This window comes from Chiroxiphia lanceolata, chromosome 8, assembly GCF_009829145.1.
Source record: "Chiroxiphia lanceolata isolate bChiLan1 chromosome 8, bChiLan1.pri, whole genome shotgun sequence".
Lineage (NCBI taxonomy): Eukaryota > Metazoa > Chordata > Aves > Passeriformes > Pipridae > Chiroxiphia > Chiroxiphia lanceolata.
The window spans coordinates 16,157,698-16,184,387 of NC_045644.1; the positions used below are offsets into that span (position 1 = coordinate 16,157,698).

The following is a 26,690-nucleotide window of genomic DNA, read 5'->3' on the forward strand; positions in this document are numbered from 1 at the left end:
ACACACTGTCACAGGCTCAGGATAACTTTAAATGGCACTGTTCATGTTCACAAACCTTTAAAAGAGGATCAGAACTCAGTTCAATTCAATTCTGATGGTTAATTAAAAAAAACCAACTAGAAACCAACAATAATGCCACTTGGCTTTTATAAATCAGTAACACAGTAAATTACAAACTGCAGATGGCAAACTTGAAAGAATTCTACAAGCATTTTCAAGCAAAGAGTAATTTAGAAATTGTAACAAACATCCACAAAACAAACAACCAGCAGTATCAATCAATTTATTTATTACAAGCAATACTTACTCTAATCACAGTCACATACTAAGCAAAGTAATGGCTTAAACACAAAGACTGACTTTTGCCATCTGTTTTGAAATTGTTGGACCACCACTCAAAGAAAAAACACAAGCTGGCATTTCATAAGACTGAGGCTACTAGTGACAGAAGAAACATGAAGTGCTAGTTTGTTTTCTTGCCAAAGAGAATCTTGCAAAAATTTAAAATACGTAGTATATGAGTGTTTCACAGATACTGTTTATTTACCATATTGATATCTCAAATTTCAATCTGAGATTTATATTGTTTTTTGATATGCAGTGTTTTGCACTCAAAAAGCTAAGCAAACATGAGTCCATTTTGTCAACAGCACAAAAGAGATGGTTCTTACACACTGTCCTTCAAAGTAACTCTGGAATGGGACAAGAAAATGAATATATGACTTCATTAGAAATCATGAAACATGATCACAGCAATGTGCAAAGCAACTAAATAGAGCCCACAGATGCATACTGACTTGACAGCACTTTTCCTCCAAGTCTGAGGTTGATTAAGGTCTCACCAGTTCCTTTCACCTCTTACACAGGGTGGTGGACACTGCCCTCCTCCTAGAGCAGAACCTGTCTTAATACTGCCTCTTTCCTTAGTGTTAGAGAAGCAGTCAGTGCTGATTAATTTCAACAGAAAAAATACTTCCTACTGAACCCTTCCTCCCACGAGGTGTTCACTACCTGTTAAGGGCACAGCTTTTATATATCTGCATATGTGTTTCATCAAACAGTCCCAGAGACCCTAATTCAAAATGGGGGTCATGGTTTCAGATGGGAATTACCACTGGCAAGGAACTGTGAAACCAAACAGTTTGGGTTCATTTTAGCCTTCCATCCAGATGTCCTTTCAACTGGACTGATCATTTAACAGGCTTGTTAAATCAATCATCAGAGTTTTTTTTACTGATGTCCAAGGGCATGTAGTTTCTTCTGCCTTTTTAATAATGCAGTGGGTGTAATGAGTCACAATGCAATGAGTGAAATAGAGTACTGACTCACGTCTGTTAAAACATGTCTCAACTAGATGTGTTGTGACGAGGTAATTATGCACTAAAGAGCATAAGAAGATATTAGGAAGCAGAAGTGAAGGTCTACTCATCCGTGAAGCTCAAGAAAGGTACGTCCACACACTGGCTAGATACAATATTGTTAATCAGCTCCTTCAACACTTGACCACGCACCTAACAGTAAAACATATCCCAAACATACAAAATCTCAAATTCTTTCAGCATATTGAGATGCTAAGACTACATTAGGAGCCCCTGGGCTCTGGCTATGGAAGCAGAATTGGCCACAGGCCTCAGACACTGATGCAGAACCAGAACTCAGACCTCACTGTGATCCACGATCATGTTGGGAAACACTATTCGTACTTACTGCAACCCCAAATCACTGACTCATCCCTAACAACACAACTGAATAAGGTGCAGTACTTCTAAATAATGGATCAAGGAGCACAACACTTTTAACACACATAAACCCTGGGGGATTTGGCAGGATTTACCCTAGCCACAAATCTGCTGAAATTTGCCATTCTTCATTTTTTGTCTGGTTTGTTTTGTTGCCTTTTTTTTTTTTTTTTTGCCTCACAGACACAGAATAAACCACGCTGTGATCCTGGCAAACATCCTGGAAGGGAGCACAACATAGACCAGCCAGCACTGAAGGGAAGCTGAAGACTACTACAGTAGCAAGGTGAACATGAGTCAACAGTATGGCCTGGCACTGAAGAGGGCTAACAGTGGCCTGTGTTAACAGAACCATAGCAAAAGAATACAAAGAAGTGATTATTACCATTTATTCATCACTTGTTGAACCACATTTAGAATACCGCATACAGTTTTGGGGCCCCCTTCTTCCCCCAGTACAACAAAGACATTAAGTCATGGAGCAAATCCATCAGATGGCCACCAAACGGTCAGAGATTGGAGCACTTGCCCTTGAAGAGAGGCTGAGTGATCTGGGCCTGTTCATCCCAGAGAAGATACAGCTCCAGAATGACCTCAAAATAACCTTCCCTAACATAAAAGGAAGTGCAGTGTTCTACACATCTCTGCCCTACCTCTGTGCACCTAAATCAGGACAGATTAAAGAAGCTCAGTAAGTCCTCTGAAAAGAGGACAATAATGTTACTTCAGCAGTAGCAGTTGAGTGTTCATTAGCAAGAAACTGGAACTGTTAAGTTTTCCACTAGGGCCTGCCACAGAGATGAAAACCTACTAGTCATGTACTTGAACAAAAAGCACCACAAAGACTAAGTGCCCAGGTCTGCATGCAGTTCTTTTCCTCAGTAGTCCCTTGCAGCAAAAGCATTAACTTTTGTGGTACTCTGCCTGGGCTGGCTTCTAATTTGGCAGCCCTAGATATTGTACGAAAAAAAAAAAAATTGATGGACCCTAAGTTTGAAATGAAGAGGAACAGGCCACTTTGCCCTACCTAAATTCTGTAGATATAACTAAAATCAAAACATGTTTGACAGGAACAATGGCATATTACTAACTGTTCTATCCATCCATCCCTAAACTTAACTGCACAACAAATACCTTTACTAAATTCCAGTCAAATAAACTGAAGTCTTCCAAGCAGGAAGTACCTTTGCTTAGATGCAAAATTCCTCCTGTCTGTCTTTTTAGTTACTGACAACCAAGAGTGTGACTTACAGAAAAGAACCACCCTTCAGTACAAATTACATCCACCAACACTCTTCCACTTATGTTTTCCTTCATTCAACACAATTACCAAAAACTATACATTTATCCTAATGCCAAATAAACCATTCATGGGCACACATTTTTATAGTAGCTTCCCAGAAAATGGGAAAACATTAAAGCCAAATTGTTCATTAAAATGCTTCATGAAAAGCATGTATCATTCTCAGATGTTTTCTCTCTTAATAGTCCATATTAACTAAAGTCAACTGTTCCAAAGGATTTGGAACTATTTACCATCTCAGTTCAAACCTATTAATCACATTTCAGTAGCTATTCTGGGAATCCAAATCCCTAGACAATTGAAATCTCACCCACAGAGTACCTTAGCATTCAATATAGTCTTCACAAATACAACCCTGGGATACTTTCTTTAGGAGACTGTCCTCATTAATGCTTCTGAAGTGTTACGACTTTTTACCAACATGCACATTTCATCTTCCACCACACTGCAAAAGAGCTCTGTGAGCAATTACAGTCCTGTCTTCACAGTGATTCATTCCCTTTAATTAAATGCCCTTGAAATATTACTGCTATGAATGTCATCAGATGCAGCCTCCGTTTGAAAATAAGATGAACAAGGGCAGAACAGAAGCAGAGCTAACATTCTCAGCACCAAGAAACTCAGAAAATAAGTGTGGACAATTTTTTTTTAATAATTCTCAGTTCTACAAAACTGAGATTCTTTTACATAATAACTCAAAAAGTACAGTCCTTCAAAAATGCCTTTTAAGGAATTACCATCTCTTTATTCAGGTGAGAATGACCAAGGAGCAACCAAAAAAAAAACAAGAACGAATAAACAAACCACAATTAACATAGTAACTGGCTGTTATTTAATATTTCTGTCAGTGCTATGTCACCCCAGAATTTAGCCACTATCCTGGCACTGCTTACAGAGCTGAAGTGTTTGATTCATCCCATTTTGCCAGTCAAGACAATCTCAAACTTCAGAGAGGTATCTTATGACAATGGGCACAGAAGTAGAAATAGTGTGTCAGTCTTTAGAAACTTGTACTTTGTGGCTGATGTACCATTAAAACTAAGAACAATACACCAGAAACAGATCCTTTTTTATTAGGGGGGTTCTAATGTAGAGAGATGATGGTTTGCAGGATCAGAGCATTTGCTGTACTTGGCAATTACGTCCAAGTTCTTATTTGTATTTTAAAAACCCACATTTCTTTTTCCACAGGCCAAGAAGAACCACCAGAAAACAGGGGAGGAAAAAGCAGCTTAAACACATAAACACATGCACCAACTCCTGAGATACAGATCTAACCTTCCAGCAACTACAAAGAGAAGCCAGCTCACCCACCACGTCTGAAACTGTGTTAGGACTATAACCTGTGAATTACAGATCCATAAATTGTAGACTTCAGCAACATCCTCTTTAGAAGATTCCACAAAAACGATACAGGCATTTTAGTCCAGAATTTCACAGGTTACATTCTAGCCTGTTTTGGATGTAGTTCAGAGTAATAATTTTTCTTGGTGAGTTCCAAGAATAACGTGTTTCTTGCTACTTGGCACCCTTTCAAAGCACAGACAGCAGCTCTCAAAGCCAATTTCATTCCCCCCTTGAGATACATGTATTTGCTTAGGTGTCTAGGGTCATTTACAGGAAGAAGATACCAATTCAAAATGGTTTCATAACATTTAATTCTGTTCTCTCAGGTCCATATACCATACATACTTCACACTTTCAGTTTCTCACTAATGAAAACTTAAGGACTGCTACTGAAAGTCATGTTTAATTTTCTCTGTTTATTCTAAAGACTTACTGAGTTGGTTTTATTCCATCCTGACTTACATACAGAGGACTACGGTAGGAATACTTAAAGCACTGCACACAACCTTGACGATTAAAAGTAGACAAATCTGGACCAGTTAAAAAAATACCACTGGTTAGTGCTTTAGGATAGATTATAAAACATGTAAAGAAGCTGTATTAACCTATTCTCATTACAGCTGTGCTACTCTCATTCTCATTTAAACCCCTAAATTGTGATCTGGCAAACTCTGAAAACAATCAGCGCAGTTTGGCACTCCAAGACTGTACACAAACCTTCCAGTCGGGGCTAATGCACCAACCTGAGGTCATAGAAGGGGAGTGTTGGAAGGGGAGCTCCAGGAGCATCTGTCCAAACTTTCCTGGCAAAAGCATGGTCCAAGGACCTATTCAAGCATAGTCCAGCACCCTATCCAACTGAGTCTTAGAAGTGTCCAACGTTGGGGAAATCACCAATTCCCTGAGGGGATTTCCCAATGGCTGATTGTTAACAGCTGAAAAGATGTATGCTTCCTGCAGATAACGACCTGGCTGTACTTAAGCGCTTTGCCTTTTCAATAGGATGAGTTTCTGAATGTCTCCAAGGAGAAGAAAAATGCATGCCAGGAGCAATCCTGACCTTGGGTGGGATGATGCTCTTTCCAAACTTATGTTTTCAATTGCATGAAAAGCAGATACACATGTAACTGTTCACAAGATCAGCAACTCAATTAACATAGGCTGTAATGGGAACTTGGGAAAAGTATCTGAAATAGGTAGTTCCGACAGCTCACATCAGCTTTCTAGAGTGGCAAGTAACAGTGACATAATTGTTTTTCTGTTACATGTAAGTGAAATAGCCCTCAGAGCACACAGCCTTGTCAGGATGTGAGTCAAAAAAAGCCACACCTGAAAAATAAGCCAGCAAGTATCAATATTTTTTCCCCACTTTACAGTTCATCAAGAGACTATTCCACATAGCCTTTAAAAGCTCTAGGGGGATGCAGCAGTGCTAGTAGTCATAACAGCAGAAACATCACTTCCCTGTTTCAGTCCATTGTAACAGGTTTTAGCATGTCGGTGTTTATTAGTTTTCCCCTCTTCATGCAGGCAACACATTTTTGAAGGCCATAAAGATTTGTAAAACACAAGGTCTCAGTTGGAATCTGCTTTTGAGATTTATCTTACCCTTAAAACTATATTATTTGGTATGGCCTTTCTTCAAGAATAAACAATTTAAAAATTATATCTGCAAATATCAAAATAAGCTTGAGCATGCACTTGCCTATATATAATGGACAGAAATGAGACAAAAACCATCAGACCAGCAAAATACTGATTTGCAATAGTCCACAGATCTCAGATACCTAATCTAAATAGTTGAAACATTTTCTCCATTATGCACAAAATTACCTTTTTTTCTTCAGAAAGCTATGTAGTATTTTATAACATCTGCCATAAATTAAAACTGTCCAAAACTGCATCCTCAAAAACAAGGGTTCCCACCTATGAGCACACTCCTCAGAGGAAAGGTACTACCTGCAGTTCGTAGACACTCATGTTGAAAGGAACAGGCTTTACAGTCCCCACTACAGAGTAATTAAACTGCTTACGTCAAAAGTTCGTTTGCATTTTCTTAATTAAAAAGAAAGGAAAAATGTCCTGAGCAAGGGTAGAACTGAAAAATTAAATATACTCCCTCAACATAAATTGCATCCAAAGCACTTCTTCTCCAACGCTTTGCCTTGTACCAGGTTTTACATTCTCATTAGCTGGTTGTTTGGATATTCAGAAATTCAAACACGTAAAGCACTATGAAGCACAACTATTGCTTTTGTTCCGTAGCAGGAGGTTACCGAGAAGTGGCGGCACCCAGGAAAAGTCTTTCTGAGCACAGAGCAGGTGCCGAGCACCCCCTGCTGACACAGGGCAGGAGCTCCCGGTCACCGGCCGCCAGGACGCGGACCCCGCGCTCGGGTGAGCGGCACAGGCTATCGACAAACGGATGTGTGCCACTGCAAACCGTCCCACTGGGATTTAGCCAGCAGGGAACAAGCGCTCGGCCGCGAAATAAATCCAACACTGGAGGCGCAGAGCTCCTGCAGCCCAGGAGGGCTGTGCGCCCCGCACTGCTCCCGGGACAGGGTTGCCTGCGGGGCAAGGGCTGAGCGAGGGGCCGCCGCCACCACGTGCGAACACCGCACAGCTCAGCCAGACGGGGAGAGAACCGGGGGAAAGGGAGGGAGCAAACAAACAAACAAATAACAAAACCCCAAACAAACAAAGAAAAGGTCTTATCCAGAGCTCGGGGCGGGGGCTGAACACCGCCGTGCTCCGGCCGGGCGAGCCCGCCGATCGGGACAGCGCAGACTCTCCATAACACTCATCCAGCGTGAGCCCCCTCCCGCCCCCCGGCCCGGCCCTTTATCGGCGCGGCCGCGGAACCTCCGCGGGTCCGAAGCCCCCCCCGCGCCCGGCAGCGAGCGCCGCGCGCTGATTGGCGATCGGCGGGCGCCCCGCGCTGTAAGGCGGTTGGCCATTGGCGGGCGGGAGGGCCGTGCTGTAAGGCGGGCGGCCATTGGTGGACGGCCGGCCGCGTGCGGGCGCTGCCCGGCTTTGTACACGCGCGGCCCTTTAACAATGGGCGCGGCGTGCGGCAACCGCGTGATGGCGGCGCAGCCCGGGGCCGCAGCGCCGCGCTCGGGTGTCCCGGTCCGTGTCCCGGGCCGGGCCCCGCCATCCTCCGCCGCACCCACCGCCACCTCCGAGTCCCCCTCGCCCGGCCGTGCCCTGCCGCGGGAGGGGGTGGCTTAACGAGCCGCACTTGTGCCCCGCATGGCGGCCAGCTGGGCCGGGGGGCCGGGGGCGCCCCGCGGCAGCTGATCGCGGTTAACCGGAGGCGAGCCAGAAAGGGGCGAGGGTGGCGCTGCCCGTCCCGCCCTCAGCCAGCGCCGCTTCCTTCCCGGGCCCGGGCCCGGGTGCTGCGCCGCGCCGCCGATGGAGCTGGAGGCGCAGTGGTGGACAGGACAGCTGGCGGCCGACATCCACCAAGCGCTTCGGTACAAGGTACCCCGGGGGGTGGCCCCGGCGCCTTTGTGGGGCTGCGGCGGGCGGAGAGCGCGTGTGGGCGGCCCCGCTCGGCCGCCGAGGCTCGGCGGGGGTCGGCTTTGTAATTTTGTAAACCTTGAACCCGCCGTGCCTTCCTTCCGTCCCGCGGATGTTCGGACCGTCTGCCCTGACAGCGCGTCCGAGCGGCCGGACTGTGCCCTCGCTGCTCTGGAAGGCACAGGGGTCACGGAGCGCCCGGTGCTGCTGTCGGGATGTGTACGGCGGTCCAGGTCTGAACTCCGCGGCGAGTGTGGTGATGTTATTGGAACAAAAAAAACCTTAGACAAACAAAAACCCGATGGTACAAACGCTGGGTGCGGTAAGAATAGTAGAGGGTTTAGGCAATCTCTCGGATTTGCTTCGACTGACTCCAAAGTTGCTCTTTGAGGCTACTTTCATAAAGCACATCTTACACACAGAGCTGAAAATCAGTTTACAGTGACTGAACCTCTAAAAACGTGCCTTTGCTGCCTGATAGTAGTCGGCCAGCGGATTATTTTCCTGAAGGTGTGGCTGCTAAAGCAACTTTTTTTTTTTGGTGGGGGGGGTATGGGGACGTGAGAGAAGGACAAGGTCATTTATTTGCTACCAAAGTTACCATTACTAAAGCTAAGTTGCTGTGGAAGGTGAAGCTTAGTAGGTGGAGGGTTGGTTTGTGCAGGGTTTTTTTCACTCAATAGCATGCTTCAGAACTTTGAATTCACATTAAAACTTTTAAAAATTTGTGTGACTCCATTCCTACTTGATGTCATCAAGTTAATTAATCAAGTTAAATCAAATCAAGTTAATTTCTGCTGGAAATGTAATTTTACTCAAAAATCCTATTTACACATCGTGAGTGGGCTGCACAATCTAACTCATAATTTCTTCATGATACTGCTGTATACAAGAGGAGGTACTGACTACTAGGCAGGAGCCTGAGGAACGATGTTTTCTACCAGTCCAAATTTTTACTCAAGGAGATCATGCCACGGATTTTTCTCAGCTTTCCTGTTGGTAAGGCTTTGTTTTGAGGGGTCCCCCCTGGAAATCTGAGACGATGTGAAGTTTGTGTACCTTAACTGTATCGGTGTCAGTGCTACATCGGTCAGGTCAGCGTTTAAACACGCGCATGCAGCAAATGTTGGTACGTCCACTCCCCATTCCTCTTCTTAGGTTCAGCTAGCTGTTAGTGGTCTTTTCCTGGAGGCAGGAGATTTGGCAGCATTGGAACTTGCAAATACTGCGGTGCAAAGTCTGGTTGCTGGGGATTGAGCTGTAGCAAGAGAGGGGTTGAGTTAAACTATTGGACTTCAAGTTGAAGCAGCTGAGGAGTACTTGTATACCCTTGCTGTGTCCCTGCTGGGAGGTACAGCCTTTGCAGCAGAGGTAATACAATAGAAACTGTAAAAGCTGAAGTCGCTCTGGCAGATTGCCCAGTTGAAAGATGTTAAATTTTAAATTGTTATACTAATGTTGTGTAGAAATAAAGTATTTCTTAGTTCTTCTGTAATACAACAAATAGATTTTGTTCTGTGAAAAAGGAGTCCGAGATCATGTGAAGAGAAGGAAGAAGGAAGAAACCCTTTGGAAATTCCATGATAAATTTGAGAATATCAGCTATATTAATTTGATACCAATTAATACCTAACTAAAATGATGGTTTTAAATAAAACTACCTGCTGCTGTCCGCTCAGGAGCTGAAGCTGCCCTCCTACAAAGGCCAGTCTCCCCAGTTACACCTGAGAAGATACTTTGCAGACCTGATTGCCATCGTGAGCATCGGTTCAGGCTGTGCCCTGCTGCGCGACACCTGGCTGTGTATCTGCTGGACCTCTTCATGGACCGCTATGACATATCCACTCAGCAGCTGCACGTGGTTGCTCTTTCCTGTTTACTTTTAGCAAGTAAGTATGTGGTACCAATCTTATATAGATTATAATAGAGGTATATAATCTACAGATAGAGATATATAATTGAGATACGTAATATAGGTTGTACTGCCAAATGCAAGTTGTGTCTGGTGGGATAGAGCAGATGGGGAAACAAAGTGAATAAAAAAGATGAGCAGATTAGTGTGTATCAGTTTGGCCCAAATGGTAGAGCCTTTCTTTAGACTCTCATTTGATTTCTGTTGGCACTGATGAAACTGAGGGTAGAAAAAACAACTGCGATTACAACTAATGTTTATGCTTGGAAGCAAATTATTCTAATGTGAACTTTTAGAGCTATGTTGTAGGAGCAGAAAAACTGTCTTTCTAGAGATATCTCAAAATAGGTAGATCATGTGGTGAAATGAGAAATTTGCATATCTGTGATAAAGGAAGAAGTTAAACCATATGTAGACTGTGCTGCATTCTGCTGATGGTGCTTGTGCTTCTGGAATACTTCAGATTTTGTAAATCACAATGTTGTCTAAGCAAGCTAAAGCTAACATAAATCCTGTATTGTCACATACAAAATGTAATACTGGTGAAATAGATTTGTCAATGCACAGTACTCTGAAGATAGAACTAATTACAAACAGTCATTATGAACAGTGCTGCCTATATTGACCGCAGTTAGATTCTTGTGGTGTCTATCCATCTTTCAACATTTGTGGACCCCTTTTCGATGACCCTGAAGAAATATGAGTGTGGTTTCCTGGGAAATCTGCTGGCACTTGTTTTTAAACCAATAGATTCAAAGAACCTGGTCCTAGCAGCAGAGCTAACTGTTGGTTCAGTTTCTGCTGATCTGTTTCTCTGAATCTATTTTCATTTCCTCAAGTAAGATGTATCACACTAGCTCTAGGCCCTCTTCACTACAAAACTGGAGCGCTATGGTGTTGGCTGGTTTTGGTGATAGACATCCTTTCATTGCATCCCCTGTCTCCACCAACACAGCTATTCAGCAGAATAGTTAAACCAGAAAAGCTTTATTTCAGATTCTTCTAAAGGGTAGACATTGACTAGGTGCCACCAGCCAGCAATCTTCTCTTGGCAAAGGACGTCACGCTGAGTATGAAAAACTTGCCTCAGAAACCACTGTAATCCATTTAGGAAAATGGATTGGCTTTGAACTAATGCCAGATTTTTAAATTAAATTCATGTTCTGAAGAGAATTGTTTTGTTTTGTTTTAATGACCTCTGCCATCTTTCATGACAAGCTGTAGTAGAGTCTGAAAGCCTGGAGTACTCACTCTTCTGAGAAGCACTGCATGGATTGGTTCAGAGAGCACAAACTAGAATGCTATTTTAAACTTTTGCCCTGAGTGGCTTAAACAAGCAGTTTAATCAGTGGTGTAATAAGTTATGACACTGATATATCTGATAAGGTTATATAAGTAATATGAGAAATATTAGTGACACCTGAAGTTTTTATTTCTGTAATTGCTAGAGTATGAGAAACAAAAACTAACAGACTGGGACTGGTATTGGATTAAGTCCTGTATAAGTACCTCCACTGTTGAAAAGAGCAAACGTTCGTGTATGTTCAGTCCTGCAAAACTCGAAGAATGTGCATTTACTAAATATCGTGTAGTACTGAATAGAGTGTAAGATGGAAAGAATTTGCAATGAAATTGAAATAGCACAACCATATGGCAAACTGTATGGAATGTAACACTTGTTTCTTTTATTAATGGGTTTCTACGTACATAATTTTGCTTTAGGCTAAAAACATACATGGCTGACAAGTTAAAAGTCCAAGGAAAGCTGAAGCTGCTAGCAGTGTAAAGTTGAAACTGTGTATGGCAGAGGGGGTTTCAGATGCACATTGCTGAAATCCACTTGTTTGAACTGCTGGAGCAGTTTGCCAGCTCTCAAATCTAAAACTGTACTTACTGTAGCAGGCATTAAAAGCAGCCACGTTTACTAGAGCTCTAACTATGCTCTAATGAGTTCTAGGAAACAAAAAGGGTCTGTGGGGGTGGGAGGGTGATTAAAGCCAAATGCTGTGGTGGTTGTTTGCCAAGTCACATCACAGGGGTATTTCATTGATGATGGGGGCATATTACACAATAATATGGTGACAAAAACTTGCGTATGCAGTGCCAGTGATGTCCTAACACATCTTACTTTTGCTCTTGCAACCAGCTTCTGTGTGCCAGCATGAGAAAACCGACAGGAAACATGGCACTGCACAATATCCTACCCGGTGTTTGACACTATCTGCTGAAATCTAGCCGTTAGTAGTACATACCCCTTTTTGTCTCTGATGGTTCCATTTGAGCTTTGCATCTGCAGGAAAGTCTCAGGCTTGTAGTAGAATTGAAATATGACCAATGAAGACATTAGATACAATCCATTTTATAGTTCACTTGTGCTGAACCTTTTTTTTCCCCTCCTCTTTCTGTTCACCTGAAGGTAAATTTGAAGAAAAGGAAGACAGTGTTCCCAAACTTGAACAGTTGAACAGCTTGGGCTGTATGACTAACATGAATTTGGTACTAACAAAACAGAATTTGCTTCATATGGAGTTGTTGTTGCTAGAAACATTTCAGTGGAATTTGTGCCTCCCAACTGCTGCTCATTTCATCGACTATTATCTTCTATTGCTGTCCATGAGACTGATCTTCATGATGGCTGGCCAATGGTCTGCTTAGAGAAGACTAAGTTATATATGGCAAAGTATGCTGATTACTTTCTGGAAGTATCATTGCAAGGTGAGTTATGGATTTCAGAGTATGACTCCTTTGTTGTCTTGACAGATAACATCAAACTTAATCTTTTTCTCATTCCTTCTTTCTAGATCACGAGTTTTTAAATTATGCTCCATCTTAGTTGCTACTGCATGTGTAGCTTCTTCAAGGATTATCTTGCGTCTCTCACCAACGTGGCCTACCCGCCTGCACCATCTGACTGCCTACTCCTGGGATTTCCTGGTGCCCTGTATTGAGCGACTGTTGATGTAAGTTAACAGCACAGCTTTTTTTAAAGCCTGTTCTGCATCTGTTTGTTATCTTATTGCTGTCAACACTGCAATTAAATTTCTTTCTTAATTTCTATTTCTCTGTTCTAAAAATACTTACGTATTAGGGAATATTGTTAGGTAATAGCTGTTTGTTCTTTCCAAAAAAGAAACTTTGTCAGAGCTCTTTCCTGTTCTTTCAACAAACAAACCTCAGCCTCACATTTCCACTGAACATCTTCTGGGATGCTTTGAGAATCTTAGATAACTTGTTCCCAATCTCTCTGTTCTGCTCAGAGAGCAAAAGGAGATGGTGAAGCATACCGAAGGCATAGAGGCTTCCATACAGAAGACTTAAAGTTCAAGGCATCTCCAAACAGATGATGGATCAATGTGCAGACTGTTTGAGTGGCCAGCTTCTGGGGGAGGAAATGACAGGGAGTTTGTATCTATTTTTGCTGTATCCATTCTTGCACTACAGTGGAGAGATACAGATGACATGAGATAAAGGTGCCAATGTATGCCAAGTGACCTTACTGGGAAAGGATGTTACACAATCTGCTTTCCCCCTACAGAAGTTGCTTTTGCCCAGATCTGAACATAATTTTGATCAGTAGAAGCACAGTGGTATCTAGAAGAATCACATTGTGTTAGAAGTGTGACATTATGACCCCAATGGCCTCTTCTGGTTTCACTAATGTGTGTAATGAAAGTCAAACTAGTACCTGAAGCATGCAAGTGCTGTTGCAGAAATGTTTTCAGTATTGCTCTGGAACAGTTTGTGGGGGAGCACCATAACAAATTAGGAATGAAGTGTGCACATCTGCTTAGCCTCAGCATAAGAGCAAGAAGGAGTGTGTCTAGATATATTTCAGACAGGTGTAAATCAAAGGGAATTCAAGTGAGCATACTGGATGGTGTAGAAAAAGGGGAGAGGAAGGAGAAAAAAAAGTGTTTCTGCTTCCCAGAACAGGATCCAATATCAGTATAATCAGTATACATATGAACTTTAAGTACTATAATGGAGATCTTAAAACATTTCTGATATCCTGTCTTCAAAAACCTTATGCTCTGTTTAATTTAAATGAGGTAGAAGTAGCAAATACCTTCCAATTTCAGGTTATGATAATCTGGAAATTTATTGGGATAATAAGTATAGTACCAAACTTTACTGCACTTTAATTCTAGATACTGCTGTATTATTTGTATTGTACTTGGCTATTATCTGCATTTTTATTGCTATGCAATAAAGTGAAATGCTGAAAAAAGACTGTACCCTAACCAAACTTTAAAACCTTAGATGATTGTAAAGAGTAGGCTAACACTATTTTCCTTCATCTTTTAAAAAAGCTTTGGAAGCTTTCAGATATTTGCATCATTTTTAGGATACTTTTAAAAGTTAGCCCAGAAAAGTTTAAATAGTATCTGTTTGATGGATTCTTTGTTCTCCATTTTGTTTCAGTGCGCATGATAATGACGTGAAGGAAGCAAACAAGCAAAAAGGACAACATGCTCAGTCTGCCCAACACTCTGTATTTCAGCCCCCAGCCCCAACCCCCCAGCAGGCCAATGCTCAGCAGCACATACCCCACTATCTCCAGGCTCATCAGTCTTCATTACAGTACCACCATCAGACATCACAGCAGCAAAGCTGCCAACAGATACTGTCATCTAATCACACAGCATCTTACCACTTCAGACTTGCCCTGCTGCCTTACAGTCCAGTGGCCAGGCCCGAGGCCACGTACGACTGGTGCTGCCACGTCCTTGGCTGTGCCACTGGAAGTGAAGCCATGTATTAGTGTCTCCTACAACCGGAGTTACCAAGTGAATGGACGATATTCCTGTATTACTCCCTGCTTTGAGAGGTGATAACTACAAAATATTTTTGTGCTTGTTTGTTTGGGGTGGGGAGTGGTGTGGAAATTGTTTCATTTTTTTGTTAAATCTCAATTAAGTTTGAGGGCAAAAAATTGAATAAAAAAGGTGTCTTTCCAGGAAAAAAAGCAACTGGATTGGCAACCGATACCACAGCTCAAATACAGACTGCAAAAAATAAGCACTCAGACCATCCTCTGAAAAAGACTGTATGCTTGGGGATAATAAGTTCTTACTCTGACACTCAGCATATTCAGTTCTCCTAATGCATGTCTGTGAAATACTATTCAAAAGAAAAATAGCTGTGGACTAACTACAGACTTACCTTTTAATGAAGGAGATAATGCAGTATTATTTTGAAGACATTTATGTAATACCACCATACAGTATTAACAATTACCTTACATTTACTGAACTCATGAAACTCAAGAATCCACTGAATGCCAGACTTCTACAGATACATGGTGATCACAGGAAGAAACAAATGTCATTTGGCTAACTCCATACTCTTGCCCCTTTTTCACCACTTGCGTTGGATATTTTGCTTTAGGCTAAGGCATGTGAGTTAACTGGTATTTTGGCTAGTTTTTAAGTTTTGTACCTTGCAGGAGAGACAATGTCTTTTTGCCTCTTTTCTCCTCCCTGTCCTCTTTATGTTTAAAGTAACTCTTTCATACTAACTCAGGGAATTTTCTATTCATTACTCTGTGCTGCTGGTTTGTACACTAATTTGGGTATAACTTAAGGAAGGAAGACAGAGAGGGAAGATACTATAGCAAGTGAAGTGGCTTTTCTTCAGGGCATCTATGCAGAGAACCAAAGGGATGTGTCAGTGTTCACAGAACATAGATGTGAACTACTGCCTAGCAGTGTGGTAATTGAAGAAAAGAGAAAGTTTCAGCTGAACTTGTACTGTACCAGAACTTCTGCACTGGCTGTGATTGCTCTGTGTACACACACACAACACGTGTATTATTAACCAACAGAAAGCATCTCCAGTTGTACTGACAGTGTCACTCGTACAGTTAAACAGTAACAAGTACAGTTAAATGCTTACAGAAATCCAGTTCTGTCAGGCTTATAGTGGAGGGAAATTCTCAGGTAATAATGGGGCAACTTTTTCTTCTACTATTTGGGAGTTCCAGAAGAAGATACAGAGATTTACTCTTCTAAATGGGTGGATCAAAAATATATTGCAGAGCGAACTGCTTTATCACAATTAAGGTGCTAATTACATAACTTTATGGAATTACACTCTCTCCTGTGGAGTGGATAGTGTGAGGGTAGAAAGCTTCACTCATCCAACTCTTGGATGAAAATGGTGGTAGAGATATTAATGGAGATGGTTTGGGGTTTTTTGTTTGTTTCTTTTTGTTTGGTTGGGTTTTTTTCCCCAATACAAGAGATACCTGACTTTTTCCTGTGGTAGAATGGGAGGAAGAGGTATGGATGACAGGATTCTTACTACTTAAAAATATCTTTATAGTATATAGGCTTAAGGGGTTTTTCTGGTTGTTTTATTTGTTCTTTTACCACCTTCTCCTCTGTCTTAGTGGCAGCACTTAAAATTGTGTACCATCAAATGACACTGAAGTACTGTGAATCTTACAGAGACAGTTTTGAAAGCAGGGGCAATTAAGTTACAATATCAATATTAAAATGAAGCCTTTATGACTATAATGTTCAGAATGGAGGGAGGACAGCTGTGTTCATTCGTTCCGGTGTTGAATTATGTGACATGCTGTGAAAAACCTATTTGTTGTTGAGGAGAAGAAATCCTGTTTCTCTTGTTTTGTCTTTTAAATCCCAATTTTTGTTGTGGGCTTTTGTAGCATAGATGTGCAAGTCAAGAGGGATGGGAGGGTGAATGGAAAAGATGACCCTCTCTGTTTTATGCTAGAGAATCAACTTTGAAATAGGCATAGTGTGATCAGTTCTTATTAAGTGCAAGTTGGTTTGGGTTTTTTTTTCTTCTCCTCTCCTCTTAATGATATTTCCCCATGTCTGAGAGTAGTGTTAAGTAGAGACTTTCCACCTCATAAGATGCCGTGCTTTTTACTTGGCACTGTTACCCATTTTAGAGGGAAATGGACTTCTTTCTGCTGGTTTGATTTGTTGCAATGCTGTATCCAAGTCCTCAGTGCCCTAACTACCTCTGATGCTATGAATGTACAGTCTTGTAATAGACCATGACTTGAAATAACAGCAGATGCCTGTAGCAATTTTTTCTGTAAAATCTTTAAATCAGCTAACTTGTCATCTTTTTTGTGACACAGCAGTATAAGGCTCTTCTTTTTTGGGGTATTAGTAAATTTATTCCATAGGCATTCAATATATAAAAAATTAACTAATACTTAACACTGGAATTATAATGGGTGGGGGGCTTTTTCAGTTAGTTAATACTGCAAATTTGCATTTAATAGGGTATTATTTGACTATTTTGAGACATTAGGTCAATTGTAAAAAGATCCACTACATGCTGTTTGTTTTTAATTTATTACTTAGTTTGCGGTTTTTTTCTGACACTACAGCTGCATCATGACTACAGAGAAAATGTACACTGAACAGTTTCAATCTATATTATTTAAAAGGGCTTTACCAGTGTACATTAAAAATACACTGTTCTTACTATTAGAACCAAAATGTGTTTTTTATGGCATAAATAAGAATGGTGCTCCTAAATGCAAAATGTCCAAAACAATGGAATCTTTGTGAGTGCTATGCATTCAACTTATTTTTTAAAATAAAACTAGTTTTGAGTAAGAAGGCTCCAGTGTGTATTATGCTTGTGTGTGTGTGGTTTTTTAAAATATGTAAACTGTCTTGTCCTGGGTATGGGCTGAAGCTGTAAGGACTTCTTTCTCTCCCTCCCCCCTACCTTTCTGTAACACTGTCATCAGCTTCAGGAACACACTGACTTCACAATTGAAAAAATAGGAAGGAAATCATGCAGGAAGGGGCTTTAAAACTAATTGCAGCCATAGCATATGCTAAATATTGTACACTTCAACAATGTGTCTAGTACAGAGCTGAAACAAAGAAATCAAGAACAAAAGGACTGAAGTAGTTCAAGAGCCTGGGGGATGAACTCATTTCGTTCTTATAACAAAAAAATCAAGCAGTGATACTGGCAGTCTCCAATTTCTAATACTAAAAATCATTTAGGACACGTAGGAATAGCCATTTGTCAAGAGCTACAAGCACTTACGTTATTTACAATAGCTGTGAAGGCTCAGTCATGCTGAAGGCAGCATAAAATCACATGATGCATCCTAGCAGAAATATTTTTGATTGTTTTGAACTTCTGATAACTGCTTCTTAGTAGAAGAAATTCTAGTTTTTCCTACCAAAGTGCACATTTCACATTTGTAATAAGGTGGTGATCATGGCTAGAGTTCAAAAATTAGGTAGCTTGCATAGAATTTAATTCCTCTAAAGTTAGAAAATTAGGTTATGAGGCCTCAGTTAGCTTTCACCCATCCACTTAGGAATAACCTCTGTGAAAACCTTTTTTAGAGGGCCTAGAGCCAGACAGAGAGAGCAAACTCTACTCTGTCCCACTAAGGAACAAGGGCAGTGTTCAGCATGATGGTGGCATGCACATTACATGGGTACTTTGATCTGGAAAGTTTCATCCTCACCCTTAAGGCTGAAAAAGTCAAGTCTGTCTAGACTGTCTCCTTGAGATTTCAAGTTTTTATATTTTTTTAATTGTAATTACAAAATAGGAACTATCCCTGGCATTTATGAGTCTTAACAACTACAAGGACTGCCAGATACTTTTCAACATTTCAGTAGAAGTCTCAGATTCAGATATTAAATTGCAAGTCCGAGGCTTTTTTTGTGTTTGTACGTAACCAGAAAATCTATATCTCTGCTTCCTGTGACCCAGGTTCATTATCTGCATTAAAATATGAGTATATTTAAGCATTGCAAATTTAGCTTAAAAGATGAAATTTCAAGTTAACATTTTAGGGACTGGCACATCACCAGGAATAAAGACTTTTTGCAACTGTAGTACTGCTGTTTATAGAAGCCAGAAAGTAATGCAGTATCCTCCTTTAATACTTCATAAACTCTACAGTCTGACGGTTCACGGGAACAAAAGTCTTGTGAGTAGATAAGGCCTTATCTGAGTGAGCACAAGTGCCCAGTTAGTCATCTCGTACTACAAGGCTGTCAACAGCAACTTTTGAAAACACGAAGTAAAGCAGCAATAACAAAATACACAGCTATTTTAGTCTCCATCACAGTGATATTTTAGAAGTTATGGCACAAGCACAGTTGTGAAGTTTACATTACACATTTTGCTCTTTCCCTGTAATTAAATGTTACATAGTAAATTTTGATAACTTCAATAAATAAGACATACATTCTGACAAAGAAAAGCATTTGCTACTAACATTCAAAACAACGTTTTAACTGAATTAATTAAAGGGTAACCATATAGAAAGTAGCTCCAGGTTTTAGAAATCCTCAGTGCAACCAAGGATGTGGACTTCTGTTGCCAGTCCTACCAAGATAAGAAGGGAACCTTAAGGACGACTTCAGGTGTTAAAATTATAAACTTGAGATTCAGTATATAATGTTCATATTCATCACTGCAAGTCAGTTAAAATTATCACACCTATTAGCTGGTGTATGCATTTGAAAACTGTTAGAACTATTACTTGCTTTTCTTTGAACATTTGCATTTACTCTCTTGAAGGAGCAAGATACAGGAATACTTCCATAGAACAACCCGTTAAAGCTCTCTTAAAAGAAAGTATGCACTTCCTATCTTCTATTAATAATTGAAAAGACCACTCTAAGGCTATATATTCTATAGGAATTTGTTCATGCTAATCAGTCAGTAATTACTAGGAGATTTACTAGGAGCTATTAGAATACCAGTTTATAGTTTATTCCACAAATAACGCATGGTTAGCATCTTCCTGGAACAAATAACTAATTTTTTGTGGTACTGAAATGATGCATTATGGTTTTGCCACATTTTGCAACCAAAAAGCTGCATTTCCTAGTTTTCATTCCTTATCTAGATGATTGCTGTAGTCCCTTCCAACTGAAATATCGAGTCTATTATCTTTTTCATGAGAGGTCAGCAACAGTAACTTTGTTTCGAGACATAATTTAACTAAAGGATTCTTTTCATGCCTGATAAGAGAAACTTAAGAAGACCCACAAATATTTGAATATGGATGAAAACACTTACCAAGAGAAAATTCTTTGCTAGGAATTTTGGAAAAATAAGTGCCAGGCTGATACTCAGCTTCAATTACTAACTGCAAATGCATGTGTGGCATCTGCATACAGTATCTGATAACTGGGGGAAAATTTATTACATCTGCAACTGGAAGGATTATTTAAGAGGACAAAACAATTGTTACGTATCTTTATCAACAACCACTCTCTGGTTAAAACCTTTTAACATATAAAAGGTACTCTACTGCACGTGCAATGCTTATAGTTAAAATGAAGCATTTTACAATTACCTTTTATGGACTTTGTTGCTTGTCAAGTATTACATGTCAAGAATTATTTTCAAGATGTATTGTCAAGAGTTATTTTTTCCTTATCAAGAGTTATTTTCTCCTTAAACACCTTTTTCTATGCATTGAGGTATCCCGGTATCTTTATCATATTTAAGAAAACAAAGAAGATATGTAAAATATTACTTCGAAATTTTCAGAAAACTGTAACATATAATTGAATAGAAGCATCTGAAAATTATTGTATGCACAGTGGATATGCACCTTGTACACACTGTGGATATTCCAGTACTCGAGCTCACCAGATTGAGTACTTTTAAGACTTACCCTCCTTTCAGCTCCCCCTCAAATTTGTTAATGAGACTCCACAGCGGAAGAGAAAGACAGATTATGAATCTGCTTCTTGTCAACACAATGTCATGCAAGATTTTGCCAAATCCCTCTTTTACCTTCTTCTACAGTCATCTACTTACATATTTTTATTCCAACCACCAATCAACTATTTTACTTAGAGAGGAGTTTTCTATTTCTTTTGTTTGTTTTTAAAGTGGTAACAGCAGCAATGCTTTGCTAAGTGTTGCAGTGTGCTTAGATGCATAAATTTTGCAGGAGGGTAGATGACACTCCGATGGTTTCGCTGCAGATCTCCAGAGATGGAGAAATTCTTCAGAAAAGCCCTGTTTTCCAGGGAAAGTGCCTGTATTTTGGAGAGCACTTCTATGCTTCTGGCCTTGCATTGTATCTCAGCGCTCATATCTTATCTCAGTGCACACTCACTGGGGTGCAGTAAGGACAATCTCCAAGGACTTGGATATTCCATACCCTTCTAGCAGAGATTATGAATACCTAGACTATTTTCATTGACAGACAGAGGAGTGGGTGTGTCTCCTAAGACTTAAGAGAACTAGCTGGTAAAAAGGCAGCAAGCATGCAGCACTACACCTAGGAGAGACCACCAAGAATTTTTCCACGTCCTCAATCAGCTGGACTGTGAGAACACAAAACTAGCTTGGAAGCACTTCCATTGCAATTTTCTCTTGGCAAATGCTGCCTGTTTTGTTTGTTTCCACAAGCCATCCCTGTTATATATTCCTGTTTACACTTAATGTTAGTGCATGCATTAGTTTATTTTTAACAGGATACTATCTTATCTCCCCATTCTTGCATTCTCCCCATTGATGAGCCTCAGCATTCTGGAGAGCATGAAAATGTATCAAACATCTTGGAACAGATCCCCTTGCAATACAGCCCCATTAAGAGAATCCAAAAGAATTTTCTAGTTAGTACAAATGCCATTTTCCCTCCTATATCAGCACAAAATGGATATCAGCAATGATGTGCACCTCCATTAGAAAAGAAAGTAAAAATGCTATTTAGCTTCCTTATATACTTGCAGTAAGATTATAAAACAGATTTAAAGCAGCCCTTTCTTCTGCAACCTTTTACAAATTGTTCTCTTTCCTTTGAAAAAAATGTGCAGGACAACTCTGAATAAATCAAAGTCAAATATGTCAAAAGAATAATTACAGCACAAATCACAGCTGTCTTGAATACTACTGTATATTTAAAAACAGGATTAAAGAAATCAACTTCCATAAGTATTTAATTTTACCTCAAAATTGCAGTGACTGTACTGACAAAAAATGGTATTGCTTAAAAGATTCTAAGAAGACCAAACAGCAGAGGGATGCAAAATAATAACACAAAGAAAAAAACCAGTGTTCTTATTCATCTCTCCATTATTTAAAAAAAATAAAAGCAAGGAACATTTAGTGGAACTGAAAGGCAATGTATTTAAATGAAAATTAACTAGAACAAATTATCACAGCTTTCAATGAGGGCAAAAGCTTAGCAGGATTTTCAAGAGATTAAGCCTTACATAGCTAATGAAATCATTCAGGATTTAAGCCAAATACTAATGGAGGCAAGGAAGAAATATCTCTTAATGCAAATTAGTCAATAAGTGTCTATGAAGGGATTTCTTGCACCTTCCACTCAGAGAATCTAACTAAATGAAAAAAAAGCAGAGGACTTTCCTAGACTTGATATAGTAAAGCAGTTACTTTTCAGTACATTTTTCTGTATAATAGATGTATATTCAATTCTGCTGAGTACCTCATATGCTGTATGCTTTCTTAGGAACACAAGTAAAAATGTGCAAACATTTATTGAATTAAAGACTTACTTCTAAAAAAGACATTCCCAAAAGCACCCATGCTTTTTTCCCCAAAATACAGAAAATATTTATACAAGTATTGCATTATTTCTTATTGTTCTTATTTCCCACAGTTGAATTGATGCAGTATTACATGCAGAAGTATAAGGAATGAACTTCACCAGAAATCATGTCCCCTCTCTCTAACACCGTTTCTCTCCTAGATTAAAAAAAAAAAAAAAACCAAACAAAAACTGTGTTTTTAAGAGAGTCCCTTTCTTCCTCTGCCTCACACACTTCCTTTAGAGCTCTTTGAGAAAGAGTTGCCAGGGTTTGCACAATTAAGCTTGAAAACTCTCCTGGAACTGCATTATTATGTGGTTATTTCTATATACTGCTTTGACTATTATAGCAAACCATATAGTCTTTATTAAAGCAATTAAAGATTTTACATTTTTCCTCTTTGTAAAGAAAATAATTATTCTGCAAGAATTTAAATGAACTTAAAACATTGTTTCAGTAATCTCCCACCTCATTTACATTTATTATGTAATTTTTACATCTGATGTCCTCTAAACATCCAGGGTGTTTGATACATAAGGTATTAAAGATACAAGTCAAGAAAAAAGGAACTACAAAGATTAAAATATATGTAGAGTTTGCATGTAATAAATAGTAGTGAAAGAACCATACACATTATTTAAAAACCATCTATAGGAATTATGATAAAAATAACACTCTACTGGTTTAGCTTCCATAGCCACTACCAGCAAGTTATCAATTACAGCATTAAACTGCCAGTCAAAGACTAAATTCACAAATTCTGGTTTTTTTACTGGATGCTAAAAAATAAACTCATACTTACCTAAGATGGGATCAGCACTCAATAGCTCTTGTGGCAGATTCAGCACTTTTAGTACAGTTCATTACTAAAATTCTTTTTCCTCTGTTGTTAAACCTAAAGTTATTATTTATTCTGTTTGGAAACAGTGCTTTACATTTCTTTTAGAAATACATGGTCTTTGAAGAAGTGTTTCTTTTAGTGTCCTATGAATTAGAACATACAAATTACTTTGACTTGTAACTTCAAAGCATGACTACAGAGGAAAATCATGTAAGTAAATAACGTGTGCTCCAAGGCATTAATCTATCTACACACTTCTGTAGGAAATAAATGTCTTATTCAAGCTGTATCCAAGTAAAACTTGTTGTATAGTCACATGAAATGCATTACAATTAATTTATTTTTGCTGATAGGTCTGTATTACATAAAATCACTTTGATACCACATAAGAGGTGGTATTTAAGTTATTAAATACATTTGATTTATAATACATTCTATGAAATAAAAGGAAATTATAATTATTTATATCTTCCTCAAAGGATTCTACTCACTAAGTTCTGGAAAAGGACAACAACACTTGAAGAGATGAACAGCAGTGGACTTTTGCCAGGAGATATATCCTGTGACAAATTCTCTTGGGAAATGGTCTTTTGCTAGTCTTCTAGCCTCAGAGAAGTGGAAGAGAAATCTTTGCATGATGTACTGAAACATTATAATCTAAGGAACTTGTAAAATTAAATTCACTTGGCAGTGTTAGCTTTATGGCTGGATTCAAACTTCAGGGTTCTTTTCCAACCTACATGATTCTGTGGTTCTATTCTGTCATGTTAAAATGTCCAGTATTCTGCAATTCACTTCCCATGACCCTATTCAAAATGAAAAAGTCATTTTAAATAAAAGAACTCTAAAATAGCTGATTAAACATTTTATTTCAAACACAGCTATATCTGCAATACCCCTTAATTCACTTTTTTTCTTACAAACTTCCTACTGTGTATGGTCCCAAGATAGGCATCAGCTATGGCTGAATGCAGAGTCTGGAGCTTGAACAGAATAGAATCCAAATTTTGTGAAGGAACTTTCTATTCATCTCAGAACTCTTTGTGTTGCTCTGACAAACTTCATTTCAGTTCCTCCTTGAGGCCTCCATGCCCTCCTCATCATGATGGAAACATGCCCCCACCTTCCACTGTAGTCACAAATCAGACAAAAGAAGTGCTTCCTAAAACAGTTTTGGAAAAGGCTATTTTAGAATCATGCTGGCAAAGTGGGGAGCTGTCTTCACATCAGCTCCAAGACACATAGAGACACAAAGAGTTCTCATAAACAATAACATTCACTGCAGTTGTTGATATGCTATCTACTACTGGACACTGTAGAACATCATCACTCTGAAAATTTAAAAATCTTATCACCTTGCTTTTATAACAACCAAACCTCCTACAGAGTTTTGTGAATACTTAATTTTTGTGAATATTTAATTTTGTATGACTTCCAATTGCTCTAGAGGAGCTGAGAACAGAATGATAACTGATCCAAGCCATTTCTTTCTCATATGGGCAGATGCTGTGACACAACACATCCTATCAAAAGCAAAGATAACTGAGAACACAAAGCTAAAACTATTTGTTGGCAAACTGAACAAGAAACAACTAACAGTGCTGCTGGTACAGATACCAGCACTGGCTCCTCACGTGTTAGCTTGGATCTAGCCAGTTTTCTTAGCTCAAGATGGAGCATAGTGTTGATGCAGCTGTACAGTTTCCAAAATCCATGGAAGTCAGACACATAATTTTCATGCAGCATTTCACTTTGAACTAATAAGCACTGCTGGATCCAAGACAATGCTCTGAACATCAAAGACTCAAGTCCTAAGCTCAGAGTTCACCTTTTCAAAAAGCAAAAAAACCCCCACAGAACAGCAAAATAAGTATCCCAAATTATAGCTGCAGCATCCAAAGCAATTCCTGTGTCAGGTGAAGGGTTCTCAGTGCTGTGAACACTTTCTCATTTCACCACCTCTCAGACTTCCCTGAGCATCATGGAAAGAGAAGCTTTGCATTTGTCTGCTTTGCATTGAAGCATTTGGGAAGTTCCCTCTGATGACAGATTTTGAACTATCCGGAGAACAGTAATATTGCAATATAGGAAAAGGTTGTCAAGACTGGAAACAACAAGACAGAAGTCTTGACAAGGAATCTAGAGCTCAAAGAAGAGAAAACCCAAAACTTTAAAATATTATAAAGGCAGAGATGTCAAGTTCTGGTTACACAGGTAAAGCAACACTTTTCCTCATTAGGATATTAGTGTTTTTCTGCCACCTACTGATACCTTCCAGCTCCCTTTTTACCTTTTAGTTTACTCATATGATATTCAATAGATGAGTAGGTGAAGAAGTAGCAGCTTCTTCTGACATATGCACATACAATTATAAATTTATTTGAAATTATTAGAATTTTTTAATCTACAGCTCTTCAAGTAAGAATGTAATGAATGGCCCTGTACACAGCTGTCACTGACAGTGCAGCACTCATGTGGATACATATGTGTACAAGAAAGGTATAAATTAATTTTATAATACCTATAAAGAGAACAACTAGAGTGATTACTCAGGAAGTGATTTTTTTAAAGGTCATCATGCTACAAAGGGTTTGAGAATTGAGACAGTAGATATCTCTTACTATCAATATATTTCATGTCAGTTATTTATATCTCATTATCAATATTTGTGTCAGTTTTTTATATCAATCCTTATCAAAGGTTTTATTTCCATTAAAGTTCTCTGTATGACTTGGGAATCCACACAATTTTTTTCTGGTCCCAAGAGTAACAATGAAGAAACACATAAATATCGGCAGGAAACTACAGTCTCCACAAAAATGGACCTCAAAAGCTAATAACTCCCAGAATACACTCATCCTCTGCATGAAAAAGTTTAAGAACCATGAATTTCATTGCTAATCTTACTATAAAGACAGAGCACTATGAAAATATTTATTACCAAGAAAAGAATCCCAAATTTATTAATGTAATGGGAAAGCTTCAGAAATAGTTGCAAGAAAAATTTACACGACAACTTGCATTCTAGAGATAGACTGAAGAAAGTCAACCTCATAAATAAAGAGTGTCACCAACAGCCTATCAGCATCTGCACAACAAGAACAGTGTCCTAAATTAGTAGATATGGGCATATCAAAAAATGAATCCAGGAAGTTCACTCATGATAAATTTAAACTTGATGTACCTGACAGAAATAAACATTGTGATAACTAAATATTAGGACAACTCTTCTAAGGTATGATAGATATATCATCATGATATCCAAATTTTAAAATTACTAATTGAAAGAGGAGCCATAAGACTTTTTTACAAAGGAAAAGACAGAAGTCATATGAGTTGGGTTGCTGAAGAAAGTCAACTCAGAATTTCAACAGCAACAGTATTTCAGAGAATGTCAGGTTTCTTGGGAAATTTCTAATTGTAGCTGGAAAGTTCACAGTTTAGAGAACCCAGAATTTTTCCCAAATCAGCAACATTT

General features: G+C 39.3%; 1 protein-coding gene across 1 annotated transcript; it reads left to right on the forward strand.

Annotated features, from left to right (window-relative positions):
- Nucleotides 1-7,635: 7,635 nt before the first annotated feature.
- LOC116790397 (cyclin-J-like) lies at nucleotides 7,636-17,430 on the forward strand. The gene is given in 10 exon segments (XM_032695291.1): nucleotides 7,636-7,875; nucleotides 9,594-9,675; nucleotides 9,678-9,803; nucleotides 12,243-12,428; nucleotides 12,431-12,541; nucleotides 12,628-12,654; nucleotides 12,657-12,786; nucleotides 14,249-14,475; nucleotides 14,478-14,531; nucleotides 14,534-17,430. Coding segments are annotated over 10 exon segments (1,137 nt in total). The 5' UTR covers nucleotides 7,636-7,806; the 3' UTR covers nucleotides 14,659-17,430.
- The last annotated feature ends 9,260 nt before the right edge of the window (nucleotides 17,431-26,690 follow it).